Source organism: Urocitellus parryii, chromosome 1 (assembly GCF_045843805.1).
Source record: "Urocitellus parryii isolate mUroPar1 chromosome 1, mUroPar1.hap1, whole genome shotgun sequence".
NCBI lineage: Eukaryota > Metazoa > Chordata > Mammalia > Rodentia > Sciuridae > Urocitellus > Urocitellus parryii.
The window spans coordinates 241,650,067-241,673,588 of record NC_135531.1 but is presented as its reverse complement, the minus strand read 5'-3'; the positions used below and the strand labels follow the sequence as shown (position 1 = coordinate 241,673,588).

The following is a 23,522-nucleotide window of genomic DNA, read 5'->3' as shown; positions in this document are numbered from 1 at the left end:
TTCTTGCCTTCAAGGACTTGAAGAATCTCCTTTGTGAGTCCCCCCTATAAAATAGATTCCGGGTGTACACTCTCCCTTTCCAGCACTGTCCAGTGTGGAAGCTGACCCGTAAGGTTGCAGAGCCATCCTACCCTCAACATGAAAACTACTTCTGTGGTGCATGATTTCTCGCCGTTTTCTTAACTTAATGTTGCAGCCAGCTCTTTTGAACCCAGCTCATCTCGTCAGTGTGGGCAGCTGGTGAGACTTTTATTTTATCATTAGGCAGAGTCTCATTAAGTTACTCAGGCTGGCCTAGACCTTGACATTGTCTTGCCTCAGTCTCTCAAGTAGCTGGGATTACAGGTGTGTGCCACTGTGCCCCCAGTTGGTTGTGTGTTTTAACAAGGGTAAGCAATTTTAAAGATACTTAAAGACCAAGCACATTTTCTTTGGTTTAATCATTTAAGTACCTCACTAATTTCCAAACCTTGGAAATAATACACTAAAATGTATTACACAAGAATAAGTAACCATAAAAAAAAAAGCCTTATAGTAAAATCTCTCTGTCACTGAAAAAAAAAAAAAGAATAAGCTGAGATTTGATTCCAAATTTAATCACTTTCCAACTAACTCTGTAGTAAAGAACAATAAAAAACACTTGGAAGAGGTGTTCTTATCACTAAAATTCATTTTTCAAGAATACAACTCAATTTCAATCTAGCCTATGGGTAACCTCAGGCTTCTTTCAAATCTGTGTTGTGCCTCCAACAAACGTCTATAAAAAAAGTGAGAAAGAAAGTTCCAAAAAGAAATTCCATATTAATCAAGTAAACATACTTTATTATTGAATCTTTCCCCAGAGTTAATATGGTCAGATATATGAAGACTGAAGAAAAACCAGAACTCTACCAAAACACAGCTTTGGCTTTCTGGAAATCAGGCCATCTTAATGCTGCTACAATAAATATAGAAGAGTCAGTCATTTTGAAAAACTGACCCAACCTGAGTGAAAAGGTTAATGACATTGTCTTACCCAATCTTAAGTCCAAACTAACAAGGTAAATTTCTTGCTATGTATAAGTTGGTATAGTCAAGCTTGGAAACATCCTTGGACTCAGCTCCCCATTCTGCCATTTGCAGCCATATGTGGCCATGGGGAAGTTACTTCACACCTCAATGCTTTAGTTTTCTCAGGCCTAAAAAAGGCATCTTAAGAACATCCATCTTAAAAGGTTGTCGAGAGAATTAAATATGTAAAAACTACATACATAGTAAGAACACGACAACTGTTGGCAAATTAGAATCTCTATTTCAGATTACAACTGACTGAGACTCACCGCATATCTCCTGTACCAGGCGGCAATCACAATTTGACTTTTCTTCATTAGCAGGAAGTGTGTGCGGCATTTCCAGCCCCGATAAATCTTCTGGATGAGAGTGGCCAAGTCTTCCAGCCGCTGCTTCCTCAGATCTTCTAATTTGAATAACTAATGAAGAAATTATAGGTGGACTGACAAAAATCCTCCAAAACCTCATGGCATACATGACAGTAATTCTCAGAAGGTAAAATGGCAAACTGAAATCAACTACATTAATGACACAGGATATGGATCATAGCTCACAAGAAAAATATTTGAATGCATTCATGACAGATGCAGTTTGTATTCCAGTGATCAGCATTTATGACAAATCAGAGAGAAGTTGAACTGAGTTTGTTGACCTTTACACAATGAGGACCCAAACTAGTTTAGATTGAACATCCACAATCCCAAATTTGAAATGGTTCCAAATCTGAAACCTTTTGAATATCAATGTTGATGCTCAAAAGTTCTGGATTTTGGGGCACTTTGGTTTCAGATATTCAGAATAGGAATTTTAGCCAGTAAAATCAATACAAATATTTAAAAAAAAAAAATCCAAGACCTGAACCCAGTCTTTTGGATAAGAGACACTCTATCTGTGATAGGAAGTGAATGGTGCCAAATTTTCTCTCCTCAACAATTTAAACATTCTTCAAGTACTCCAAATTTCCAAATTATCAAATCAACTGTTAACGCTAATTGAACATACTCCAATCCATTTATGAAAAAGCTCCCTTGGAGTTCTATATGGTAGAATTTTAGAAATGTTCTTTTAAGTTTTAAAAATTTTCAATTTTGTCTTTGTATATCTCTAAAAATAGAGTTATAGTTTCTAGTAACAAAGACTGGTTTTACTTCCATTTGATGTGAATCAGGAAGGTTTCATCTGGTTGTGACAGTTTCTTTATGGTTTCTTAAGTGGGGCACAATCTTTTGGATTGAAGATTTGATGTGTCCTACATAACACACACATTCTCCACTACCCTTACTTGCACAATTTCTTGGACATGCACAGATAAACATAGGAGTAAAGTACTCATGGTAGCATCTCAGGTAATGTCATGAAGTTAACTATTCTTTAAAAACTTGCCTATGAGACTCTAAAGTTCAGAGCATAAAGGTTTTGATTACATACTGTTCTTGGGTTTCGGATGAATATCTTTGATCTACCAAAGGAATATTCTTCTACAGGAATCTCTAACTCATTAAACAGAACCTCCACACCAGACCTAAGGAAAAAAAACCAAAAACTTTTATTACAATAAATAGTTTTAGCTTATGTCATGATATCAGGTTCTTAGCTTTGTTTCTTTGTTTCCTGAATGTTCAAGACTAAATTCCACAACTTAAACCAACTCTACTAAATACTAAAAAAGTAAATTTGTGTTCAAAACTATGCATCCTAAGAAAAAGTGGTATGAAAGCCAATTTCTTGATTTCATTCAGATAATACTTGTATCAAATAGACACATATTGTTGTTATCAACCAGGGCCAAGAGGCTGTGCAAGAAACTCAGATCCATGGTGATTCTACTCAATTGATTCCTGAGACATTTTAAACATTGTGGCTGCCCCCAGAGGCCCAAGGGATAGTGCTCAGAGCCAGGCCAATGGATGCTAAAGAACACGAGCCTTACATGGTGGATCAAGGAATGTACCATGGTTTCAACTTCAGTTTTCAAAACTTACCTCACTTTCCCAACCTGTATACTAGGTACCAGACAGGTACTGTATTCTGACACTTGTTTACTATAATACCCAAGAAATCAGCAGTGGGAACTGAAATATTACCCAGATCCTACATTATTTGGATACTGAATTAGGTATCAGAGACAACACCACGTCTGGATTTTTTCTATTTTCTTATAACATAGGGTGTGTGTCTTAATTGCTCTTGATGTTCCTGTGAAAGGCCAGGTCCACAGAGAATGTGGAGACAACATCAGTTAGTGAAATAAAAACCCAAGTGTTGTCCTTGTCCATAAAGCAGGTATAAGGCCTCCTACAGTATTCAGGGAAAGGGACATTCTCTGATTGGTGACAGCAGAAAAAAGGCCATGGCAGAGGTGAGGCCTGATTTTTCTCCTGCAGCAGCTGTCCACCAGTGCACAAGTTCTCTCTGTGTAGGGGAAGCTGTTGGGTGATGGAGATGCTCAGAGGGCTGGACTTGCAGTATCCAGAACCCTGTCTGGGACTGGAATGTGAGCAAAATTCATAACAATCTAGCTGAAAGCCATACAGTCCAAGGACCAAGCCGTGCTCTCTAATCCAGCTGGACTAGCAGTAACTCGGAAGCTGAATTTTATCTGCTCCTGGCATCTACTTCTCAACTGGGGCAGAAATGGGCAAAGAGTGGAAACTATACCCCACCCACCAACTCTCTCTGGAGTTAAATTCCACATGTGAAAAGCAAAAAGATGAGAGTGCTGATCCTCAATGCCTCTAACTCTACCCTTTTATGATTTTATACAAGCATACATGCCAAGTATAAATTGCCTCTTACAAATTAACCACAGGCATATTTTAAAAATTTATCAACATGTGAGTTCTGAATGTGGATTTGGAAGGTCCTGTTTTGACCTTAAAGAAAACTGAGACTCTATGAGAATTAGCCAAAATGGTATTCTAATGAAAGTCTACAAACCAAATTTTTATACAATTCTGTTTAGCTTAATAGCATATGTGAAAAAAAAACAAAACAAAACAATGTTATTTGTATACTTTAAAGATTCATTATTCCATATGGTCAATGAACTTCTTACCTTGCTGGTCCTTTCCAATGAGGCCATGTTTGTTTACAAAGCATTTTGTATCTTTCTAGGCAAGGTTCATAGGCCTGCCTGAAGGCATAGCCTGCCCGCCTCACTCGGACATTCTCCAAAAGACCCAGGTACCTGATCTGATGACACACTAGACTCTCATTGAAGATGTGTGCTGCTTTTTTATCATTTGGCTTGATACACCTAAAAGATTACAAATATTTTAGGTTTTAAACTCTCCCTCTATGGTTGCAACTCTACCATGTTTTACAAAATACTGTGTCTAATCATTTCCTAGCAAAATAACTCTTTTGTTATTTGTGGGAAACCTGGTCATTTCTTTAGCAATTGTTTCAAATCATTATATAATAAACTAAAAGTAAATAAAATACTACATATGTAGCAATTTTTAACAAAAGAACAAGCCACTAGTATATATAATGCCATGGAAGAACACCAATTACATTTTGTTGAGTGAAAGAAGTCAACCAAGAGTAGGATCCCACTGTGTCAAGTTTAAGCAAAACTAAAGCAAGTCAGGACTGTTATATTTGGAAAGAGGTAGTGGTGGAGATCAAGATTGAAGGAGGACAAGGGAGCCTTCTGGGATGACATTTAGTCTGGGAAAACATTTTAGTCTGGACTGGGTAACACACATGCATACATATGTAAAAATTCAACAACAGGCGAAATTAAGACTAACAAATATATATTATACCTCAATGAAAAGACAAAGCATGGCACTGCCTTCATATATATATGTATATTCATGATGGTGGTGGTGGTACTAGTGATCGAACCCAGATCCTGGCACATGCTAGGAAAACATTCTACCACTGAGTTACAACCCCAAGCCTTTTTTATTTTGTTTGGAGACAGGCTAAGTGGCCCAGCTGGTCTTGCACTTTCAAACCTTCTGCCTCAGTCTTCTGAGTAGCTGGAATTGAAGGCAAGCACCACCATGCCTGGCTCTCTGCTTCTTTTCAACAGGGTATTTTGTTGCTTAGGTAAAGACTACATTCCTAGCCTCCTTTGCAAGTAGTTGTGGCCATGTAAACAAACTCTGACCACTAAGATCAGAGCAGAAGTAATGTTTGCCGTTGTAATATCTGTCTGTGTCCTTAAAAGGAAGGGACCTGATGTCCCCTTCTTCCAGTTAAGCTGGACTTCAGCTTACCCCTGGATGTGAAAATTGATATTATACACAGCCATCTTTGGTTATGGGAATGAAGAATACACCTGGAAATGGCAGAGCCACAAAAGAGAAGGAGCTATCCTTTTAGCTGTGGTGTTCTTGCACTTAAGAGTTACACACACACACACAAATAAATGCCAGTATTGTTTAAGCCATTATTAGTTTTGGATCATATTGCAGCAATCCCTCTGTACTAATACAATGGTTAAAAATTCACAATTATGGCTGTCTAACTAGTTTTGTCTTGGTGTTTTATGCTTTCACCATCTATAAACAAAATGCCCACTCTTTGGCTTAAATAAGGACAAATAGATCAATGGATCAGTTTAGTAAGTTCAGACCTATACCCCTACCCATACATTCAACTAATTATCAACAAAGTCACCAAGACAACTGGATGAAAAGAGGGATTTTCTCCCTATCAATGTATGGTGTCAAAACAACAGGCTATTTATATGGCAAAAAGCAGTAAACCTAAATATGAAATCTGAAACTATGAAGATTCTAGAAGGAAACATGTTATCTTCAAAACCTCAGGATTTATTAAGGCTTCTTAAATCTTAATATTAGAAAAATCACTAACAGAAGAGAAATAAAGAAACTTTCTGAAATGGTGGAAATGTTTATGCCTTGACCTGGGTGGTGGTTACCAACTTGTATGTAGAATGGTTAAAAAAATAATTGAACTGTTTACCTAGGATCTGTACATATCACTCAATGTCAACAACACCTCAATAAATCTGAGCTTTAAAAAAAATCTACTCAATGGACAGTAACAAAAGCAATTGATCACAAAAAATTTCCTGGTTGTTTTTTGGAAACTAGATTTTCTCCCAATTTATGCTCTAAGTTGATGACAATCAAACCAGAGTGTTTTTTGCCTATGTACGTTTTCTTCTGGTATAAATATCAGGTAAAAAAGTCAAACACAAAACTCTTTATTACTCTAATTTCCTCATAAGTGAATTTTCAAACTGGGTGTGGGTAGGCTCAGGTCTAGCCCACCACAGAGCAACCTTCCTCTCTTCTAGTTCACACACATGCATGGTAAACTCTCATCCTAGTTGGTCTTTCCTGAATCTTGAGGTGAGTACCTAAGATGTCCCAGAGTTAGGGAAAAAAGAAACCAGAGGCTTTAAAGGATTCTTTTATATTGATTTGAAAAACTTCAGGCTATTTTAGGAGTCACTGGCTCTCCTGGTCCACAACTCTCCTTGGAAACAAAGTGTGCGACTTCCTAACACAAACCAGAGTTGCAACCCCAGCTCCTCCTGCCTCTTGCCCTCAATAGTAACATGGCTTAAGTCATTTATCAAAGGAATCCAAAATAACAGCAACAAAAGAGCTTTCTGTAAACTCTGATCAGGAAAACCATTTTATATTTTGTTCCTTAATTGGTCATTTAAAAAAGTCTAAACATATAGAAAGTTGAGAACCCCTATGTGCCAACCACCCAGTATCATGAAATATCTATCATCCCCACATAATTGTTCCCCCTTCCTTATATTTGGGGAAAGAAAGGTAGTGGAGCATTATGCAAGTCCACCCCAGACATCATATTATTAGATCTGAACTGTTTTAGTTGTCCTGGGCTTGGGCTACTCTCAGATTGAAGCAAATAGGAAAAAGATATTTCTCTAGAGTGTTCTCACATTTGTATTGTCAAAGAATTTGGTTGTGCCAGAAATACCTGATATAGTTTGGGTTCTTGGTCTGTAGGTTTTTCATCAGCGTGGCCACGGATGCCTTGAACTGTGACCCTGCTGTTGGTGGCCTTTTCAGGTTGATCTTGGCAGGGTTCCCTTCAGGGAACAAAGACTTGATGAGGGCATGGCCGGCCTTCCACATGGCTTGGGACAGGTCTCGATAGAGAAGGTCATTGTTTTTGTCAACAAATCCTTCCACCTGGTACAGCACCTACGAGCAGCACATGGGACTCAATAGTGGGCATGATGCACACAGTAACACCAAGCAGCTATCAACATGGCAGCTACTTCCTTCCCCTCCAAAACCCCCGTTCATCAGGCACACTGATGCCAAACTGGCCTCCAAGTTTAAATTCTGTTTCGTACCAGAAGAGATCAAAATGAATGCTATTACCTTTCAAGATTTACAAGAATTAACTCCACAAGTGTTATCATAACATTTTCAAAGGAGTTTAGATTTTTTCGAGCCGTTTTAACATAAATCTGAGGTTTACTTTTATTTTTTGGTTTATATGTGCCAATTCTAGTCTGTTTAAAAGCAAGGAAAACAGAAATAATGGTATCATTTTCAGAGATATACTTGAGCAGCAGAAAAACTAATCAGGAATGTACCTTTTAATAACATAGATTAATGGAAAAAATAAAGTACCAAAGTTGAAATGAAATATTTCAGATACCACATTTATCTATTTTTGACTAAACACATAATTAAGGTTTTTCTTTGAAAGTATGTAATCTTAATTATAATAAAGAAGGTATTAGCGCCAATTAACCTTTTTTTATACATTTATTTATTTATTCATTCATTCATTCATTTATTTATTTATGGTGTCAAAGATCAAACCCAGTGCCTCACTGTGCAAGGCAAGCGCTCTACCGCTGAGTCCCAGCCCCAAACTTTTATATTCTATAATCAATAATCTAATTTTTAGGATTCTAAATTAACCTACTATCAGAATTGTTTTTAACATTATCTTTATAGATTTGATGACATAAAATTAATTTCCACAACATTAACCAAATAAATAAGAGCTTTTTAAAAAAAGGCAGATATCTTTTCTGGTATTATTTCAAAATCAATCTAAGAATTCATTATTTTTGCTAAATGGTTTGTGCTTTCAAAACCTACTCTAACTCTTCAGTGATTTCCAATTTTTATTAATTAATCTCCTTTATTAGTACTGTTAGGTTTTTTTGTTTTGTTTTCAGGAGAGCTTAGCATTTGAAAAATAATGAAGTCGATTTAAAAAATATGTTTGGACTGTTCATTAAGTCTACTGAATTTGCTTTCAGTTCTCTGTATTAACAGGATTTTGTTCTGCATGGACCAAATCCAATTTCTATTGAACACTGATGATCGGATTGGGGGTGGATTTATCCTCTGAAGTGAACAGTGTCCGGAATACCTGTCTCTGTGGTGCACTCTCCCTGTGGGAATGCACTGCAGGCCTGGTGGGTCCTCCCAGCCCCCATACCTTGCCAGCATAATGCTGGATTCTGAAGCAGCTGTGCGGTAGAGATGTGTCATTGAGGAACCGGGAGCACTTGCTCATCCTGCTCTCAAAGTGCTGATGGGTGGCGCACACTTGGTTCAGCTTTTCTAAGAAGGTCTCATCAGTGACGGTGCCGGGCCTCAGGCACTCTTCATCCAGCATGGCCAGGATTCCATTTGTGTTCTGGGAGAAAGGAAATAAAAATGTTTCCTTCCTTCCTCATGGTATTGTTTTAATAATTAGTCCTGATTATACTTTCAAACACAATTAACTTAGTCACAAGAAAATTCTGTTTAGTTATAACAAAAAAAGCGGAGAATCAAAACAATTAACAAAAACCAGGGAAGTCAGCTCTTTCCCAGTGTCCCAGGTGTGTGTGGGTGCAAGTGTCTGTATTAGTGTCTCCCTCCCCCAACAGAACAGACCCTGGGAGTCAACTCTGCCACATTTAGTAGAATTGAAATTCATTAGACCTCCAAGATTCAAAAACAAGTCAGAAAGTCAAAAACAAACGTGACGATGCAGTCTCCATAACATGTCATAAATCACAAAGCAGCCTCCTAAGGCCATTATCAGATTCACACCTTAAGAACTCTAAATTGATTTCATGTTTCCAAACTGTTCATGTATTCAAAATAAAATGCTGTGATCTGGAATTCTGCTTTTAATGATCACTGGAATCAAGCTGTTTTCAAGACTGTCTTTTAGAATAAAATTCCTACTCCATATAAAATATCTACATGGATATTAAAATATCTGTGACAGTTTACTTGTGGTGTATTCAGACCCTATGATCATGTTTATTTCAAGAAAAGACAGTGCTAAACTGAATCAGGAATTAGCAAATCTTCTCTTTTGCTAAATAGAAGAAGTTGTTCCTTGCATTGCCTCTACAGGGCCCATAAGTCTTAATTCCAAAAACAATCCATTCCACTGACCATCAACCCCACCCACTTCCACCAAGGCAAAGGCTCCCATTCCTCTTCTTTTTTCCTCACAAGGCCATGACATCCTGTGACCAGCATGTATTCATTCCAGACAAAACCCAGGGGAAGTGTGGACTCTTAGGAATCAAGTGTGCTCATAACATCCCCAGAATAAACATTATTGTTTAATGGCTCTGGAAGGAAGTGCTTCCCTTATGTACCCAGACTCTTAAATGAACATGAGTTTCTTCAATCATATATGCAAGGGGATTCGGTGCTAAGTTAAGCATATTACCTTTCTTTCCCCCTTCCTAAAGGGAAATAATCAGTGCACTGTGTATGGGGGAAAAAAAAAAGTTACTCAGGAATTTTGTAAGTTATCAAGTTCTCACAGCAAATTACATTGGTCACAAAATTTACCAGGAAAAAATTTCAGGAAATCGACTGATTTTCTAGATTTTAGGCTATAGCTTTAAATACTTCATGTGGACTATTGGTGTTCTCATTCTAACACTGGCCAGATTTTTAAAAAAATTTTTTTTTCTCAGTTATACATGGACAAAATATCTTTATTTTGTTTATTTATTTTCATATGGTGCTAAGGATTGAACCCAGTGCCTCACATGTGAGAGGCAACTGCTCTGCCATAGAGCCACAACCCCAGCTTACTGGCCATATTTTTTTAAAAATAAAATTTAAATTTCATTGAAAAGTAGTCATTATTTTAATTAACTTAATCTAACATCCAGCTTTCAAGAATACTTTGAATATCACTGGAAAAATCACTGGCTAATTATGTAATTTCCAAAAGGACTCACTGACTAGAAATGGTTTGCTGTTCTTTCAGAGCCTGTGATGGCATTCCTGAAACACAGCATTCACCTGTCCTGACAGCTACAAAGACTACAGGACAAGTGCACACATTGTTTCAAATCACTTTTTCAAGATCTGGGGTATTAGTAATCCTAAGTATAAAACAAAAGAGTTTCCTGTTTTCACACACAAATAGGTCTTCCTAAAATTAATCCATTTACAATAAACCATAGAATATGATTTAAAAACAAATATAAATACCTTAGGTTCAGAAAGTTTTCTAAAAATTATCCAATAGATTTTCACATTTGCACATGAAAAATCCCAGGAACCTCAGCCACCTGCAGTCACATATGCATTACCCTCTTGCATACATTCCCTGAACCTGAGCCACTTCTGGGGTCCCACTTAATTCAGCTCCAGAAGCTGTCCCTTTGCCTCCTTTATCTGAACTGGAACAGTACAATAAGGTCACTAGAGCCAGGTGCGGTGGTGCATGCCTGTAATCCCAGCAGCTCAGGAGGCTGAGGCAGGAGGATCATGAGTTCAAAGCCAGCCTCAGCAAAAGCAAGGCGCTAAGCAACTCAGTGAGACCCTGTTTCTAAATAAAATACAAAACAGGGCTGGGAATGGGGCTCAGTGGTTGAGTGCCCCTGAATTCAATCCCTGCTACCTGCCCCCCTCCTAAAAAAAAAAAAAGAGGTCATTAGAGTTTTAGAAATGAAGTAGACTGCTCTGAACCTTCTCTGATCACTACTCACGTTCCCAGGAACCATGGATTAGATTTGGTTTCCAACCACACAAGAAAGGATGGTGCATGTAAAGGTCTGACCTCTGAAGTTCATGAAAGGATTTTGATACAGCAACAGGATCAGCGTGGGGGATTCTGGCTAATATGAACTGTGAGTGATCTTTGAGGACTACAGTAAAGCCTCCAGAACACACATGGATGCTTAACATCAAAGGCAGCAAGGTCATTTTTATGTCATGAATTATATTACCATAAATTTCTTTAGAAAAGTACTCACATTTTCTATTAGGTCACAAATGATAGCATTATTGAAGTAGTCAATGTGAGTCCATTCTATGTCCTAAAAGACAAAATAGAACAAAATCAAATCTGAATGATGATGCCACAAAAACACCATCCAAAAGAAAACTTCATCCATCTAACCAAATTTCTCTTTCTCTCTGAATTCATTTTCTTTATAGAATTGATGCTGCAAATGTCATCTTCTGGTTCCCTTTTAAAACTTACTTAAATGCAGCAGTCCACCACCGACATCATCTGATTGCAGCAGACACCCTTGACCTGTTCCGAGCCCGCCTCCCATTCCACTCTCCCATCTGTGGCCATTTCCCATGCACTTCACTGGCTCTGGGCCATATTTACTCGACAGGCTGCTGGGTCAATATTACTTTGTGTATATTTACAATGTTTATAAGGAAATAAGACAGAACTTGATCCCAGGAATCCAAGGCCTAGACTTTTCTGATCTTTATTTGTCATCACAAAGAAAAAATTAATTTTAGAGTCAATTTAAGCTGTAGGGCAGTTAACCATTTCTAGTGTACAAAAAAGCCCAGTGCTAAGACAAAGTATTTTTCAACATATGGAAAGACACAAAAACCTAAGCACTGGCTCTATCACAAGCTACAAAGCCAAATCAGCAAGGCCAAGTGCAATCTGTGTCTGCTTACACTTCATCCTTAAGTGTAAACATTTATTTTTCTTCTAAAGGATAGAAATGTAATTGATAAAGCCAGCAGGGGTCTTCCTATGCACTCTAAGAAGTGTTTTAGACAATCTGTACAAACTATTTTTAAGATACACATCAAAGTCTGGGTATTCGCTTTACGATGAGAAGACAGAAAGAGCACAATTCTTGCTTTTAAGATATTTACATTACCCAACGGTGCCAGACAAGTCTGAAACATTTCTAAAGTATAATGATCATTCTTCAAAGATGAAATATTGCTGATTTGTTGTAAGAGTAAATAGATAGTTTTACTAAGTCACAGGATTAATAATCACATTAGAAAAATCTATAATGAGATTAAAAAATAAAGATTTAGTGTCCTTGATGGCTTAAAATAACACTATAGAAAATGAAGAAAAATAGGTGACTTTAGTACTGATATTGCTAAAATGCTATTAAAGCAAATAAAAGGAAATAAAATAAGTAAAAACATAAATACAATAAAATAATTCTTTCCTTTCATGTTTTGAAAGAAATAAGTGCATATTTTTGGGAAAAAAAAGGCTATTTATAATATTAAAGAATGAAAACCAAATGTGTGCTACAGCATTAAAGATGAAAATACTTTGCTGATCCACAACACCACCACCAACAACAAAAAGACAAAGGGGCTTTGCAAACGTTACCTCTGGTTATTGTTAAATTACATTAAATGAGACAACCCACATGTAGCACTTAATCCATTACCTGGTATATAGTAACCACTTGACAAATGTTACTTATTTTTATTATAAATTTTGAAAATCAATGCTATTCAAGATTAAACAAAGTCTCAAACTATTTTCAAAACTACTTAAGAGTGATACTGACTTTTTCTGGTATACAGTTCTCAAAGTTTTGGCAAATGCATATTGTCATGTGACCACCACAATAAGTCCCTCAAATTCCCTCACACAGTCCCTTTGTAGTCATAACCCCTCACAACTTTGATCCCCTCACAGCAGCCAACTCTGTGGCCTTCTACAGGCCAATGGTTTAGTAATATCATTACTAAAATCACCTATTTTTCTTCATTTTCTATAGTGTTATTTTATGGCACAGCAACAGTACACTGGTTGGAGGTGCCACAACAGTTTGTTCATTCATCTGTGACTATTTTCTTAATATACTATTATTTCACATCATTACCCTGGAATCCAATGAGACTAGAGTCCATCAGCTGATACTTATTGATCATCTACTCTGTGCCAGCATTGTGCTGGATACCTGCTGCACAGTACCTAAGAAAATTAGCATGGATGTCATGCCAAACAGATTTTTAGAAGATACAATATGATTAAACTTAGATAAACCTGATTCTGTGGTCAAGTTTAAACAGCTATCTGAATACAAAATTTAATTATGAGTAAGATAGGTACAATATTTTAAAGAAGCATTTCTACATTACCTCCCGTATGTACTCCTCCTGCTCTTCTTTAAGAGTAAGTTCAATGAAGATTTGCTGTAGCTTTTCATTACAATAATTAATAATGAATTGCTCAAAACTGTTGTCCTGTGTGGAGAAAATGAAGAAGACTTATAAACCACGCTCACTGGCTCCCCGTAACAATGACACGCAGACGTCTCAATCCATGAGAAATGCCACACATTGTCTTTCAGACTTAACCATGGTCCAGCACAAAGCTCCTCTGCAGGCACGTGGGCAATGGCTCACGAGTAAGTGAATGAATGAATATACACAAATGATGCAGCATTGGAAGGATGAAGCTTTTTAGTTGACACAGAAGCACTCAGGGTTAAAAAAAAAATTCCCTTTGACAATCAGTAAAGATAGCGAGTGTCACAATCTGTCATCAACTTTTCAATCTTCCATTCTCAGGTGAACCTTCAGAGAGCAACAGAATCCTCCTGAGTTGACCTGTCAGTCCCACCCTGACCCCCAATCCAGGTTCAGATATTCCTCAGGCACCATGCTACATGAATATGTGTGTATACATGTGGACATGTGTATTGACCTGTTTCACAGTCATGTCCCCATGAACTGTACACTCCTTGAGGGCATGGGCTGACCATGCTCTCTTGTCCACTGTATTCCCAGGCCTGTCCTGTGCCTCCCAGTATTCATCATGGACTAGATGAGTGAGTGAATGAATGAAGCACCTACCAAATAGAGACCCAAGGGAATTAAGACACTGAAATGGTCTCCCTAGCAAGAAACAACCTCTCTCTTTTTAGAAGATCGACACTTCATTACTTTTGAGTCTCAGCATTTTCTCCATCAGGCTAGGGTTCTCTACTGTGGATTCTCCGATAGAAACCCCTAAACCATTTGGAACAATTGTCAGGGCTTAATATATGGCTGCACGTATTGAAGGCACAAAATATACCTTCTGTTGAAGGAGTACACTTCACCTAGACCCACACCTTCCAGGAAGCAGTGGATCTGACTATAGAGCTTCTCATTCCTGCCCCTTCTCACAAGGGACAGGAAGACTCCACCCCATGCAAACCTGGCCACCGAGGCAGCCAGTCCAGGTGTAAAGAACAAAGAGGTCCACGTGTAATGGTGGTAGCAAAGGTCACTGCTCATTGTGACTTTGCAGAGTAAGGGGCCTTCACACCCCTCCACGAATGACTAAGGCAGTGAGTTATGGAGTAATTTGAAAGCCCGTCTTTTAAATTCAACTTTGTACCTCTTACAAATTTTAAGATGATAATTTTATGATGCAGCATGTGACCACATTCTTTCCTGGAAGTCAGCTAAGGACTTCTAGTCACTAGCGATGACCCGATCTGAGGAAATGCTTGACTCCAAACCATAAATGACACATGTAAAAGCACTATCACTGACTAATCTTCTTAATGCTAAATTTAATTGTTTTTTCAAAATCCTGAAGGTTCTTGCTAAAGGACAAACATCTACTTTTCAATACTCATTTTCACGCAAAGTCTTTAAAACCTCAGAGCTAACGATTTTGATTAGAGACTGAAGTCAGTTTAGTCCCAATGTCTTTTTATTATTTTAACCAGCATAATGCCATTTTATATTAGAAAACTAAGCATTCTTCATTTGGTAAAATATGTCTTGATATAATGCTACTATCACAAATGAAAAACACAATTTTAATGGCTAATACAAGCAGATCTTTGGTTTGTTTTAAAAAATAAATGCATGGAGCAAATCCTTTTTGTTACTTGCAGGTCTGTGCTTAAAGAGCTATTTCAGCACAATTATGCTAAATTTTCAAATGGCAAATAATGAGGAGAAGGAAGGAGAAAGCGACTGGTGTCCTTAGACGCATTATGTGGCTATGAACAGCTTGCAATACACTTCTAAAACAGGATCATGAAGAACACACAGGAAGATTAGGGATCAGAGGCAAAGCTTCACAGTTAACAACACAAATTAAGAATTAAGTTAGAGCTAAATTAAATTTGCTATGATCTTTAAAAACTCCTGCACAAATTCTGTATTTTATAACCACACAGTTAATCAACAACCATTTACTGCAAAACTCACACGGCTAAGAGGCTATTAACACGGGAGCATGCAACAGACTGGCACAGCACACGGTTCATACTTACTGCATTCTGGTGCAGAGGGACAGATCACACAAAATGCAGTCAGTTCTTAATTAGCAATGGACTTCTAAAAGTAAGCACTTACTGAGAGTTATTCATTGCTGCAAAGGACTGCTTTTATCACTCAGACTATTATTTTTGATGGGTGTAGAATTTTTTAGATCAAGACTCATGTCCAAACAATCCAAAAGACAGGGCAACCATATCTACGATATGGTGTCTCAGGGATGTATAGCTAGGGGAGAGCTATTCAGGATAAAAAGTTTGACTAAAATACTGATAAATCATATAAACTACCTGAAGCCCTAAAACATCAGAATATAATGCTTCTAATTCTAAATGATAAGGGAAAAGAAACATGCATGATTTGTAACCAAGTCCCACATCTCTCTAAAGAAAGAGTCAGGGGTAGAAACAGCTGTCAAATCACTGATTACTGAAGAGATTCAGCAAGAGGCAGAAGTACCCTCACTTCCAGTATCCCTGAGACCCATTCCTGTAAATACCTTGCTAGGCTTTCCTTTCAAAAGCAAATAAGATGGTAAGGAGAGAGTATTCTCCTGGAGATGACCCAAGAACAAAAACTTGACTTTCCTACCTTATTCAGTTGCTAAAACTCAAACAGCAAAAAATTCCCCAAACAAAGAGGCTACCATGACCACCAATGTAGAGGTTAACATACTTCCTCGAGGAAATCAGCATCTACTATGAACACAATTCCAAACTCCCAAATGGTCAAACTGCCAAAACTGAAGGCTAAAGACCCATTTCTTGTGATATTAATTCCAACTGTTGACACTGTCCAAATTTGGGGGGAAATGGGACTTTCACACAATTTAAAATTAACTTGAAGCGAAGCAGGATGGTGCATGCCTATAATCCCAGTGGATCAGGAGACTGAGGCAAGAGAAATTGAAAATTCAAAGCCAGCCTCAGCAATATCGAGGCACTAAGCAGCTCATTAAGACCCTGTTTCTAAATCAAATAAAAAAGTAGGGCTCAGTGATCGAGGGCCCATGAGTTCAATCCTCAGTAGCCCTCAAAATAAAAATAACTAAAAAAATAGCTTGCAAAAACTTAAAAAAACAAGCAATAATCTGCAAAAAAAAAAAAAAAAAAAAATCAGCCTGGTAACCATTCAAAAAACTCCAATTTGTACAAGCCCAACACATCTTTCCATTTATACAGGTGTATAAATTATAAATTATACATTTATAAATTAACATGACCTTTTCAACATGAGTTACCCCTCCCCCTTTATAAAATGACTACACTGAGTCTAGAAATCATCACATGAATATGAAGGCCCTGAAGCAGCTTTACATTTGAATGCTTTTTTTGGTTTGTCAAGAACCATATGAGTAGCCAGCACCTCTCCCATATGCCAGTCTCATGAATAAAAGTCTCCAAAGGAGGAAGTGGGCAGGAGCTGACCCTCCGCTAATGACTAGTCTAGTCTCCGGTTTTCTACCCATGCTCCCCGCATGGAATTTTTCTCTACTACCTTACCCACATTTATCCACAAAGACTGAGAGATAAGACTAAAACTTTTAGAAGCATGTGCAAACAAGTACATAGTAAGAATTTTATTTTATGATCCTTTGAGTGAAACTCAGAATAAAGCCCACCCTTGACACAGAGCTTCAGAGAACACAGGGAACCCCAAGCTGCCGGGGTTCTATGCTTTTTCATGCTGTGTTTACCCTGCAGACAGGGAGAGAGAGCACTTTCTATATTTGGAAGTATATAATATACCAAGATTTGAAACTCTAGGGTTTCTGTCTCAAAAATTCTAGACTCAAAGCCCATCCTTTCAACATCAAAGAAACAGAAAATCATACTCCCAGCTGAGTTCATGACTAGTTTATACTCCTAAGTATCAATCATGAACTTCCACGTGAAATGATTTCAGAAAAATTATCAAAAATACTGGCCTATTTGCACATTCTCCTTGGCAACAGAACAGGCTCGGGGTATCTTATATTCTTTAAGGTAGATATTTTTTAAAAGCTTGTAACAATAAATATTAAAAGGAAGAGATGAATATGAGGAGGCAGCTTTGTCCCATTTGTGTTTGAAATGGTCACAGAGGAAGAATTTGGCAGGTGAATATCATGTGTTGGAAACAGTGAGCAGTTCGAACTCAAAAGACTGTGACTTATTTAAGCAAAAACTACTGTGAATTAAAAACTTAACTGATGTTTCTTATAATTCAGCATTTCCATTTTAGGTCAAATCTTGGATATAACATGTCAGATGCAGTTCTACAGTTAACTATCATGAAATGTCCTGCATAGTAAATCAAACAGTTCATTAATATATGAAATTATAGGATTTTGAGTGCAATGTCAAATTTAGAGAAACTGGGTTATAATAATGCTATTAAATGTGCTGTTGGTCCTAGCAAAAATTCACTTGATGTAAAGTCTTTGGCAGTCCCCAATTATATCACTGATTTTAAACAACAAGCACTTAACTATGATCCTTTTTTTTTTTTTTTTTTTTTGGTATTTGTAGAGGGACAGAATGCCTTTATTTTATTTGTGTATGGTGCTAAGGATCAAACCCAGTGCCTCGCACATGCTAGAAAAGCACTCTGCCACTGAGCTATGGCCTCAGCTCAACTATAATCCATTTTTAAGAAACAGGTACCAAGGCAAAAACTGCTTTTTTAAGAAAGTAAACTTAAAATATATCCTCAAAATTTAAAAGAAAAACATTTGACTTTAAATATTGTCTTTTAGTTATTCATAAATTTGAATGAGTGGCTGAAGTTTTAGAAAACTTGCCTTTAAATATGTGACATTTTTCTTCCATACTCAAATATGCTAAATTAGCAAGAAAAACAATACTATCATGACTTCTTAAATATTTTTATATAGGCTTTTACCTAAAAAGAGCAAGAGTAACTATATGTATACAAAATAAAACACACAAACAGTCTCCATAATGTTTCCACTTTCATTTTCAAATCTACTTTAAACTCTTGTCTCCTCCTTCAGCTATAAGCTTTCTGGCACATGAAGGATAAAAATGAAGGTAAAAAACTAGAACAGAAGGTATTGACTATAGCCAGAACTGAAACAACTTAGAAAACAAGTTCTATAATCATGCAACAGACGTATTAAGCTACTATCTCTTACCCAAGTTTTAGGTTGTTTTATTTGAACGATCATTATATTGAGCCTATTATAATCTTATTATACATGAGTACTTTTAATTATACACGAGGTGCATTAGGGCAACATGGTAAGAAGTACAAAATTAAAAATAACTAGCACTCTGCCTGGATGAAACCAGCTCAACTCTAAGAAAAATGAAATAATCAGTTATTGCTATCTGCTTTGGTTCATGGAACATTAATGATTAATTTGACTTTCTAGCGAACTACTTGCCAATTTGATACCTATTAGGTTAACTACTCAGAAAAAGAGCCAAATCAATTCAAAATTCTCAACTTACTTTTGAATATAATATCATTTTTTAAAGAATAATATTCATTCTTTTATGGAGATACAATAAATATTTCTCAGAAATCAAAGACCATCTTTTCAGTTTTAAGAATGTGTAGGGTGTTTGGATTATAATTTCTACACTGGATCAGTGTTCTACCAGGATTGACAGCTAGGTTCTTTTCTTCTATGAAAAGGTAGTTCATGTTACCCTATTTTCAGTACCAACGTTCCATAATCTGTTTTCTAAACTGACATCAGATCACATGCAGCTAGCAAGGCAGAGCTTATTCACCCAGCTGGTACCGGAATGCTGGGCAGTCAAATCCACGTGTCATCATCCCATGGTTTAATGCATCAGATTCCCCTTTCCCTTTAGAGAGGGACCAAAGGGAGTGAAAGGTTCCCACCAGCTCAGCTGAAAAAGGTTTCCATGGGAACTGTCAGTGAGGTCACTGAGGCAGAATCAGACACGTTAAAAACTGTTCTGGACTCTTACTGTCCAAATTTTAAAGCGATGCCCAAAGCTCCTAATTTCTATTGTTGTTTTCTACTGAAGAACTAAGGCAGGTTTTGATTTATACTTTATCAGTTTATTTTCACCCAGGTAAAAAATATAGAATTGTTCTTTTGTGCACTGGCATAGATTCTGAATACTTCTCCTGTGTTCTGACCCCTTATTCTTCAGCTTGTGGTACTTATTTAAGTCCTTAATTAGCTGGGCTTCCTAGAGTTCAATATTATACATTTCCTTACATTCCCACATGTTCTAATATTGTTGAGAATTCAGGAAAAGTGTAGGCTGCAAACTGGGACATGTCTGTGAATAATTTGTTAAAAAAAAAAAAAAACACTGCAATTCAGTATCAAAAAGCAGACAAAAGTATCTAAAGGTACCCCTACCAAATTTCTATTATGAATTTCCCCCAATAAATTTTATTTATAAAAATAAAACATTAACAAGTTGTTTATTAAAAAATCAAGATTGATGATCAATCTGAGAAGGTTTAGAGAGAAAAATGGAGAGAATAATTAATCAGAAAAAAATGGAGAGTATAATTAATTATTGAAAAAATCAAATCTTAATTCTCAAAAGGAACTGGGAGGGGGAAATGGAAAAAAATAAATAATTTTCTGCATGAAAAAGAAAACTTAATAGTTAATGATTTTATGGCAACCAGAAGATTTGCTACTGACATAATTGACAGGTTTTCCCACCAGCTGAAAGTTTAATTCAAAAACAGTAAAAATGGGGCTTGGGTTGTGGCTCAGTGGCAGAGTGCTTGCTTTGCACATCTGAGGCACTGGGTTTGATGCTCAGCACCACATAAAAACAAACAAACAAAATAAAGGTATTGTGTCCATTCACAACTAAAAATACATATATATTAAAGAAAAAAAAGAACAGTAAAAATGTACAAGCAGAAATCCGATTTCGATATTGACACGACAAGGGGTGAGGCCTGATGTCTTTCATCAGGGCATTGTGCACAGAGGCCACACAACTTGTACATCACAGGTGTTTGGAACTTACAGTTGTCTCTGGAGATTACTTTCTACCAAAGCAATTGGTCTCAACCTGGACTGCACACTACAATCACCCAGGAGCTTTAAAAATACTGTTGCCATGGCCCCACCCCTAGAGATTCTGATATCGTTGCTTCTGGGTACAGTGTGGACATCTGAATTTTCAAAAGTCCCCCAGGTGATTCCAACATGCAGCTGAGTTTGAGAACTACTAAAGTATTCATTCTAAGGAGTGAAAGAAGAGAATTATAAATATACTGCACTCATTTTCCTTAACTGAAATCCCTGGTGGTACTGAAAAAAGTGATAATGAACCATCATTTGCAGAGGAAAGGCAAGTTCATCAAGACACTGAGAGAGACTTGAATTAACCATAAGTGAAAAATATCTCTGGATTGCTGAAAGGTATTCCACCCAGTGTCAAGTTCAAGGATATTTTACCAGGGAACACACAATTTCTGTTCTGATTAGGTTCAAAAGCAAACTCACTTTCAAAAGAGTAACTTAGTGTCTTGATTAGATCTCACTATCCAATAAGACTTGTCTTCAGGGAGCAACAGGCTTTCCGTCTTAAGGCCAAGACAGGAAGCTCCAAGAAGACCAGGACATCTCTGTCTTGTTTATCATTTGGTATCTGGCCAAGAAGGCACTAAACAAAACCTTGAGAAGTGATTCCAGTTGCTCATGATGTCTAACTCATTTTCCTTTGAGTGCTATTAGGTGTCTTTTCCCATGAGATACTAGGACACACTGAAGACAAAACAAAGTGATATCCCATCATAATCCTATTATGTATTTTTAAGTTTCCATGTATTATGTTAGGACATTAAGCACCTGCTCACGGGCTTAAGATCAATAAATCTTTTTATTTTCCTGACAAAATTAAAATCAGTATCTTTGATTTTACAAATAGTATTGACTATATGTTTTTCTACTTTCTAGTAAAATCTCTGTCTACCATCTGTGCTGCTCATGAGACCATTTAAATTTAGATCAGCTCTGCACCAGGTAAGCAATCTTTTTCCCTGCCAGCTATGAGGAATGACTTTGACGTCCTGCCAATTAAGTGACAGTAACCTGAGGTCTTGCTAGCAAGAAATTAATTTGGGCAGAGGGATTTCTGAGTATACACAAGCAATTCTTCTAACTTATAAACCTCAAATTCTTCCCTTTTACCAAGGGACTGGCAGCCTTTCTTTGCAGATTCTGATAAAGGGGCCCCAGTACAAGCAGACATTGTACTGAAGAGCTGTGTTCTGGGAACTCTACAGGGGGTAGCCGCCAACACACACTTCATCTGGGACAGTGCCCAACCTTGGCCAGGAGCTGGGGGTGATGGGGAGGGTAGAGCAACAGGGGAATCACAGACTTATCACAACACTTTTTTTTTCACCCTTATTTCCAGATACTGAGGAACCTGTGAGTTAGGGAATAAAGGTGAGGAAATGGCCCTGATCTCAATCCTAGTAGGAAAGAAAATAATAAATAAAAATATTAGGTCTCAGGTGTAGTTCCCGTGTCTGCTGCCTAGTAGCCACATCCTGTAGGGGAGTCACATGACCATCAGGGTCTTATGTTCTCATCTGTAAAATGGGGATAGTAGCAGCTGTTACTTTCATGAGTTTGTTCTGAAAATTCAATCGGACAATACACAGCATTTCCAAAATGCTGGCGCACAATCAGCCCTTAGTAAGTATTTATGCCCAATTGTTAAGCATGGAACATGACTTAGGGAGAAGGTACTATTATCAACATGAATGTTACCAGAAAAAAGAATTTGCTAGGAAGGCCTGGGTTAGCTTAAAGGAATTCAGAAATAATTACTTGTAGTGGAGAGAAATGAGAGAGGAGGAGCCAGATCTAACTGTCATTTCCTTGACTCAAAATAAACACTACTCCTAAAAGTGACAGTGTTTTAATAGGTCCATATTGTGGTTCTCAATGTCAAAGTCAGCAAAAAGAAAATTTAAGCATTTAATGTTTAAATATTTAATTTGTAGCAAGCATGGAGTTTTTTTTTTAATTAATTCTGAACTTGTGCAGCAATTATTTTGACTTCTATAGAATTCTTTATTGCAAGACCACCAGATCATTCAGCCAGATGAGACTTGAATGACACTCTAGGAATCATCTGATCCAGACTTTCCTCTGAGTCTGAGCTGAAGTGACCAGCCCTAGTCAGGCCAAGACAACACCCAGTTTTCCCATTCCTGGCTTTTTCATTACAACAACCTGCTTTCTAAACAACCTATAAATGAATGAATAGCCCCAAGCGTAATGGTCATGCCACTTATTAGAAGTCTCAAAGTAAGAATTTTAAATCTGAAACTTGAGAAGTCAAGTACTAATGAGGAAATTCTGTTTTAACAGCAATGTCTCCAAATAATAACTCCAGCACTTATACACATACCACCAAATTTTGTTACATTTGCAAAGTTACAGTTACTTATCATAAATGCTGTCTATAAAATATAATTTGAAACTGTTCCACTTTAATAAAATATTACTAGGAGTTTTTAAAACCTTACCTCAAAAATTTCAAAGCCATAAATGTCCAAAACCCCCATGACCTTCTTTCTCACTTTTGTTTGTGCCTTAAAAAAAATTTCAAATTAAATAGTTAATTTAGGCATAATAATGCTATAAATGACATATATGACATGCTACTTGTTTTTCTTAACTAGAAAATTTAGTTGTTTTTTTTTTAAACAGAGAATTTAGGAATGAAAATTTTAATAATAGGTGACAATTTTAAAAAGGCATTAGAGGTATTAATAAAGGAAGGGAAGAAGAAAGGAGGAAAAGAAAGAATGAAAGGAAGAAAAAGTGAAAGAAGAAAGGAGGAAAAGAAAGAACATAAAGAAGAAAAAGAGAAAGAGAAACAAGTAGAAAGAGAATGAGAGAAAGAGAAACAGAAAGAACAAAAATCTTACAAAAGGTATGGTTTTTAAAAAATCACCCTTGTTTAAAAGAACAACATATCAATTCCCCGAAAAGCAAAGTGACCTTTTAAGCCAAGTCTATGG

The 23,522-nt window shown here is 37.0% G+C and overlaps 1 protein-coding gene across 3 annotated transcripts in view; it reads right to left on the bottom strand.

Moving 5' to 3' along the window:
- Positions 1-23,522, bottom strand: part of Myo1b (myosin IB) — a 168,684-nt gene that overhangs the window by 22,784 nt on the left and 122,378 nt on the right. For all 3 annotated transcript variants that reach the window (XM_026389039.2, XM_026389040.2, XM_026389041.2), the window contains exons 13-20: positions 23,025-23,090; positions 13,383-13,487; positions 11,264-11,326; positions 8,479-8,679; positions 6,988-7,214; positions 4,106-4,306; positions 2,479-2,572; positions 1,320-1,469 (exon numbers count right to left, since the gene is read on the bottom strand). In XM_026389039.2, the coding sequence (XP_026244824.2) occupies positions 1,320-1,469; positions 2,479-2,572; positions 4,106-4,306; positions 6,988-7,214; positions 8,479-8,679; positions 11,264-11,326; positions 13,383-13,487; positions 23,025-23,090 (1,107 nt within the window). The remainder of the gene's footprint in view (positions 1-1,319; positions 1,470-2,478; positions 2,573-4,105; positions 4,307-6,987; positions 7,215-8,478; positions 8,680-11,263; positions 11,327-13,382; positions 13,488-23,024; positions 23,091-23,522) is intronic.